The sequence below is a fragment of the Grammomys surdaster genome, unplaced genomic scaffold (genome assembly GCF_004785775.1).
Source record: "Grammomys surdaster isolate TR1022 unplaced genomic scaffold, NIH_TR_1.0 126271, whole genome shotgun sequence".
NCBI classification, from domain to species: Eukaryota; Metazoa; Chordata; class Mammalia; order Rodentia; family Muridae; genus Grammomys; species Grammomys surdaster.
Window position 1 is genome coordinate 1,448,322 of NW_021621071.1, and position 7,174 is coordinate 1,455,495.

The 7,174-nt window shown below is 44.8% G+C and overlaps 1 protein-coding gene across 1 annotated transcript; it reads left to right on the forward strand.

Moving 5' to 3' along the window:
- Positions 1-1,120: 1,120 nt before the first annotated feature.
- Bbs10 (Bardet-Biedl syndrome 10) lies at positions 1,121-4,174 on the forward strand. The gene is made up of 2 exons (XM_028759076.1): positions 1,121-1,332; positions 1,655-4,174. The coding sequence occupies exons 1-2, from the start codon at positions 1,148-1,150 to the stop codon at positions 3,606-3,608; spliced, it is 2,139 nt and encodes a 712-aa protein (XP_028614909.1). The 5' UTR covers positions 1,121-1,147; the 3' UTR covers positions 3,609-4,174.
- Positions 4,175-7,174: the final 3,000 nt, after the last annotated feature.

The window sequence follows — 7,174 nt, forward strand, 5'->3', positions numbered from 1 at the left end:
AATGCAACCAGGAAAGAAAAAAAAAAGCAGTATCTTTAAACACTGAAATGCTGTTTCCCCCTCCAGTCATGTATTACTGAGGAGCCCATGCTGAGTTATTGAGTACACCTCAGATAAGCTCCAGCAAGTTGTACTCTTGATTTTGTCTTCCCTTTTCCACCGTTCTAACTTGCCCCCCAGAATCCACGTGCTACTTCTAGAAATAATGGCCATGCGGAGTAAGGAAACTGCTGTCAGTGTTAAACGTCATTGAAGATCACTTTCCTGCTAACAGTGACAGGTTCGTTCTGCATTCACTTCTTGTGGGTATAACATCCCAGGAGTGATGATCCACCGTAAGAATTTTATGAGTACATGACAAATACTTGCCTGTACTTCGGGTTAGATATGGTACAAAATACTTTCTAGCGTATCCACCTCGGAACTTTATAAGGTTGGGGGTATGTTACTCCAATTTGTGTTTTTTAAGATGAGGAAAGCAGGTAGGTAATCACAGACGGTCCCTGAAAGTAACGGATGACTGAAAGAAGCACCTTAGCTATGAATCCAGCGCTCACGCTCTCCCTGAAGCCTCTTTTAATACACGGAACATTTCTGCTTTGGGATTGCATGCAGTACACGAGGTTAATGTGTGGAATCGTACGATTGGTCATCAATGTGAATAAAGGGCAAACATCTACTTCTGCTAAAGTGGTTAAACTAGGTGGGGTTTCTTCCATACCTGAATGCAGACACAAGCCTGGAAATGGCGATGTCCAAGCCCTCGGTGTCTGTCCTGCATCCTAAAACAATTTGCGTGAAGCAAGGAGAGCAAAGGATACAGCAGGGGCACTAGAGAAGTAAGCCCGAGATGGGGGCGGTACCCACGGCCTTTCACCCGAGCCCTTCGATGCATTGACCTAGAGGTGCAGTGGCCAGGGACGCCTGCGAGCGTGAGCCAGGAAGGTAGGGACACCCCAGGACCACCCGAGTCTCCGCCCACGGCTGGCGGGCTCCACCCCACCGCAGGGCATTGGGTTCTTCCGCCCAGCGAAGCGCGTGGGCACGTCGTGCTACTGCACTTCCGCCTTTCTCCCCGCCTCTTCCGTTTCCGCCCTCCTACGGTCCCGACCTCCTAACGAAAAGCGTTTCGCACGGTTCCGGATCCATGGCGTTCCAGGGGTCCGTGACGGCGGCGCTGCGGGTGGCTGAGGTGCTGGAAACCATCGCGAACCGCTGCGTAGGGCCCGAGGGCGGCCTGGTGTTGTGTACGAAGCCCACCGGCGAGGTGCTGCTTAGCAGGGATGGAGGCTGCCTCCTGGAGGCGCTGCACTTAGAGCATCCCTTAGCCAGGTACCTCGCTTCGGCTGCAGGCCGCTAGGCGCGCATCTCCCTCCACCTCCACCTCCCATCTGGTCCTGAGGCCGCGGACCTGGATAAAACCAGTGTAGACGTCGGGTCAGAGCGCTGCCCAAACTACTAGTCCTGGGCCCCAAACCTCATCACCTACCTAAAACACTTCTCACTCTTTTCCCATCCCTGAGATCTTAGAATAAAGTAGTTAAAATAAAGAAAAGGCAAAGCTAAGGCTGTATGTCTGTAGCTGTGAAAATACGGGTTTAACTTGGCACCAACACGGAAAATCTGAGTTATTTTTTTTTCCCTTCCTATACAGGATGATAGTGGCGTGTGTTTCCAGTCACCTTAAAAAAACAGGAGATGGTGCTAAAACATTTCTTATTTTTCTTTGCCATTTACTCAGAGGACTTCGTGCAGTCGGAGGAAAAGAAAAAGACTCATTCACTTCTAAAAGTATTCAGAGTCACGTAAGGCACTGGAAAAACTGTTGTCAGTGGAAATCTATTTCCCAGGCTCTGCTGACGTTTCAGACACAAACGCTAGGTTGTATTGTAGACCAATATTTAAGCAGGCACTACCTGTCGGTCTTTTCTTCATCTGCTGAAGGAAGAACACTGTGCAGGCACTCCTTGGAGTTGCTCCTGGACGCATACTTTTGTGGACGAGTGGGAAGAAACAATAACAGATTCGTTTCACAGTTGATGTGTGACTACATTTTCAAGTGTATGGCTTGTGAAAGTGGGGTTGAAGTATTTGAGTTGTTGGACAACTGTTTTGTAGAGTTGAATGTGGGCGTGACAGGCCTTCCTGTTTCAGATTCTAGAATCGTGGATGGCCTTGTGCTTCCCAGAGACTTTTCTGTGTACTGCCCAGCAGATGGTGCCATTAAGATGGTGATAGTAACGGAAATCCTCCAGCCTCTGTTTGCATCGTCTGGCTCCGAGTTTGTTCTCAATTCAGAAACACAGTTTCAAGCATCTCAGTGTTGGATCTTGGACAGGACAAAAACAGTAATGGACCACTTGCGCAGTCAGAACGTGAAACTGCTCCTGTCCAGCGTAAAGCAACCAGACCTAGTTATTTACTGTGCAAGACTAAATAGCATATCAGTGGTGGAGTGTTTATCATCTGAAGAAGTTTTCCTTGTCCAGAGGATCACTGGTCTTTCTCCTTGTGTCCTACCAAAGGTGGCTTCACGGTGTGAAATTTCTGATAGTACTCTGGTGAAGTTTTGCAAACCCCTCATCCTTAGATCCAAAAGGTATGTTCATCTTGGCTTGATTAGCACGTGTGCGTTTATACCTCACTGTATGGTCCTTTGTGGACCGGTTCTGGGTCTTGTTCAACAGCATGAGAGAGCTTTTCATGGAGCATTTAGGATGCTTCGGCAGCTGTTTACTGGCCTTGATCTAAATTACGTCATAGAAACCAAAGAGCAGTGTAACCCCAGTCCTCTTGCTTATGATGATAGCAGAGAGAATAATCACTTACCAGAAACTGACACGTATCAGGACATAGTAGCAAAGAACAAAAGTAAACTGGAAACTCAAACACATTTAGAAGTATATTCAGGTTTGGGGGCTTCAACAGAATTTATAAGAGGTAAGCCATGGTCACCACACAAGGAGACACCAGTAGATCCATCCCAAAGAGATGAAATACTGAAGTGTCTGTCTCCAGAAAAAATCGAGATAATTGATAACCGTGAACTGTTAATTGAGAATAATTCCACTGGAAATCCTACAGCAGAAGACACTAGAGCAGAAATTTCTCTCGAGCCTTTACAGGTCACAGATAATCCCAGAAAGGGGTACACGTCGCCAGTGATAAACAAGTCACTAGACACCTGTACTTCCCAGGATCTGTGTTCATCATCTGTCCCAGCAGGCTGTGTTCTGCCAGTGGGTGGAAATTTTGAGATTTTGATGCATTACTACCTCCTCAGCTATGCCAAACAGTGCCGACAGTCAGATGAATCCGCCATCAGCATGTTGATAGCAGACGCTCTTTTAGGCATCCCTAAAATCCTTTATAAGGCTAAGAGGGGAAAGGACAGTTTCCCACACATATACATGCAGTCCCTCCATGCACTGCAAACCAGTCAACCTATGGTAAGTGGTCAGTCAGGCTTCGAGTCAGTAGCTGGTAAGTACCAATTACTGACTTCAGTTCTTCAGTGTTTGATGAAAATATTAACCATCGATTTAATAATCAACATCAAGAGACAGCCTCAGAAAACTAGTGACCAAGAATCAGAAGACGAACTTTAACACTCAGGTTTTTTTTTATTGCTCGGACTTTCAATCTGGGGCCAGGGAGATGGCTCAGTGGGCAAAGGCCAAACCTGACTACCTGTGGTCAACACCCAGCACGGAAGGAGAAGATGAAGTCCTGAGCTGTGTCCTCTGTTCTACACACGTTCGCAGACAAACACTTAAAAAAAACTTTATTCAGCTTAAGCTAAATACTAAAACAGGCTTCTGGCTGACTGAAGTTAATCCAGTCCTTAAGTACATTGAGTCCACCAGACCCCATTCAGACACAGTGTCAGCTCCACGGAACAAAACCTGGCTAAATATGTCTCCTTCCTGTGCTAGTCTGTGTCTAAGGGGGCTTGTCTTTATATTAACTTTTTTTGTATCTTTTTCCACTTCATTTCCTTGAACTTCCTGTATGTCATAGTCATGTAATCTCCCGACTTGAACGAGGTCTTCAGAGGCCATCTTACATTGTTTATGAACATGAATATAAAATGTTATCTTTTGTTTAAAATACTTTCTGTAGGCCAAATATGTAAAGCAGTAAATAAAAGTCGAATTTTCCGAATTTAAATTAATCTTCCTTTTGGGTGTCCTTTGATTTATTTCTGTGTCTATTGAAAACAGTTGGGGCCTAGAGGGATGGATCAGCAGGTAAACCATGTGCTGCCCAAGCCTGGTAACCTGAATGTGAAGGAGAGAAGCAACTCCACACAGTGTTCTCCAGGCTCCACATGTACATTGTGGCACTCTGCACACAGAGACACACAGACACACACACACAGTAAATAATTCCAAAATCTGCACCTTTGAATACCTGTTTAAAAATAGGACTATTTGTTGTGAATTCACCTTTTATAATTAGAAGTTTGTGTCAGAAAAGACGGGGAATTTATTCTTTCTATTTTCTCCTGACTCTAAATCTTGGAAGGATTTTATGCAGTTGCTTCCTAGTTTTTCTTAGTTTCAGTACATGGCCAAACTTTCAGTAGCAACAAATAACTTGCCAGTTCTTTCTAGAGTCGATCACAAGTGTTTCCCCTGTCGCTTTATTGTGTATCTAGACATAGATAAGGACAGTGTCTTCTCCTTTTAGTAAATAATTGTAACACCCAAAATGTTTTATTTACACCAGTGTTTAAATGTGCTTCTTAAGTAACAGTGTTATCTCAACCCATTCCCCTAAATACATGTTTCTAGTTTATCCACTCAATAAATAAATTCTTAACTGTGTAAATACTAGGCTAGACGGTGAGTCTGCTATGCTTTCATGTTCTTTCTACAAAGTTATCGAGTAGGTCAATGACATTGGCTTCTGACAGGATTTAGGAAAAGTAAAACAAACAAAAAAAAATCTTTATATTTGAAAACCTTCTGGCTAGTAATGATTGTAAACTAGTGGACTGAGGTCTGCTGCCCAGACATGAGGAACCCGAGTCCTGACTCTGATACCTGCCTAGAAACCAGGTTGAGCAGCGTGCCTCTCATCCTGCAGCTAGGCGTGGCGGTCCGGGTGCAGACAGGCAGGTCCCCGGAACTTGCCTGCCAGCCAGTCTAGCCAATTAATTGCTCCAGGTTCAGTGAGACAGCCTCTCAAAATAATGGGAGAGCAATAGAGGAGATACATCCAACATCAGCTCTCTCCTCCCCTCCAAATGTGCATTTGCACTTGAGCCTCCCTTACACACACACACACATTCAAACCTGTGTGTATCATGCCCTACACAAACCCATAACATCTTCATGCAGTCCCAGGTTTTTTTTATTGCATATAGTGCCATCTTAAAAGTTGAAGTATGCCATAGGATTCATACTTCAGATTTGTAGAAATGGGGAAAATGGTCTCAATTCATAGATGAATGCATCTACGTTAAATCACTGCACAACCTTTCTGGCTATCAGGTTATTTTTGCTTCATTTTTTCTTTTATTGCTTCAAATACTCTTCAGTCTTGCAGTAGTTAGACTTCTGTAAACTGAGAGTTTGTCATTGAAAGGTTGGCACCTGATGTTCCCGTTTGCATAAGTGACTTTTCAGTAAGAGTGTACTCGGGTCATATTGAGTGAGTTAGTCACATGGTGTTCGTAGTGTGACAGCATGTGCATGTAACCCTAGCACTGGAAGGTCAGGAGTTCAAGGCCAGTCTGGGCGACATGAGACGGAGAAAGAAATCAGGCATGTGGGGGTAGGGAGGAAGGAAAATGGAAAAAAGTGGAACTGCTCTCTATAAAATAATACTAAAATTAAAGTTGTATCCCTCGTTGATGTTATTAAAACAATGAGTGATTGTTACAGAGTTAAAACTGGGGTGTTTACATCCTTGGCTTAAGTAGATTTTTTTTTTCTGGAAATTTTTCCAGATAGTGTTTCTCTATGTGACTCCGCTGTCCTTAAACTCACTCTGTAGACCAGGCTGGCCTTGAGCTCACAGAGATCTGCCTGCCTCTGCCTCCCGAGTGCTGGGATTAAAGGCAAGCACCAGCACTGCCCAGCAACTACATCATTTTAAAACTGAAATTAAATTCCACGATGGGCAGTGGTGGCGCAAGCCTTTAATCCCAGCACTTGGGAGGCAGAGGCAGGTGGATTTCTGAGTTCGAGGCCAGCCTGGTCTACAGAGTGAGTTCCAGAACAGCCAGGGCTATACAGAGAAACCCTGTCTTGGGAAAAAAAAAGAAAAGAAAAGAAAGGAAGGAAAGAAGGAAGAAAAGAAAAAAAATAAAATAAATTCCTCAAGGGATTTGAAGGGTTCTGTAATAAGAACCAAGTTACAGGAAGGATCTGAAATAAAGAATATGGACAACAGGAGATGCTGAAACAATTTAAAATCAAGATCATCTTCTTGTTTTCTGGTGCTGCGTGATAGATAATCCGGACACTTAGTAAAGGATCTCATCCCTCTTGCGTCTCTGGGGCCGGCAGAGCTCATCTGGACTCCTCTGTGCAGAGTCATAGGGTGAGCCAAAGTACAAGGGAAGAGAACTCAGGCCTCCCTGCTCAGTGGCAAGAGTGTCGACGTCACAGTGTTAGTGTGTGTGGACTGGGTACATGGAGGCAGCCAGTTGCTTGGACATACAGCCTGCTGTGCCGCGGGAAGGAAGGGAAGACAAGTGTGGCTCCTCCGCTGAGCCTTTGTCTCATGGAAACCGACCTCCCACGAGCACACGGACTCCAGGATCCTTTATCAACCTTATGTTTTCTTGAGCCTGCCTGAGCCATTTTTATCTTCAAACCAATAGGCATTAAATAATTGAACATCTTCGAGCTGCTTCCGCCAAAAGAGCTATTTACTCAGGCTCTACAGGAAAGAAATGTCACTGGATTCATGTTTCAAGCCGAAAGCAATGGGATGGATGAATGCAATTTAAGCACGATCTGGAATTGTTCATTCTCCCCCAAAAAGGATGCATGTGCTTCTGTTTGCTGACATAGGGACAAAATATGGTTTCCATTTCGTCTTACCTGTGAATGGCATGTGGACTTGTCTGTAGCTGAGGCTTGACCACAGTCAAGGACAGTACCTGGGGGATGATAGACACAAGAATGAGGGGTGGAGCTTAGCTGGTCCAGCAGAGTCA

Bases quoted from the DNA above. Each gene is read 5' to 3' on its own strand.
- Bbs10 (XM_028759076.1), top strand. From the start codon at position 1,148: ATGGCGTTCCAGGGGTCCGTGACGGCGGCGCTGCGGGTGGCTGAGGTG. The intron at 1,333-1,654 runs GTACCTCGCTTC...CTTCCTATACAG, and splicing joins TTAGAGCATCCCTTAGCCAG to GATGATAGTGGCGTGTGTTT.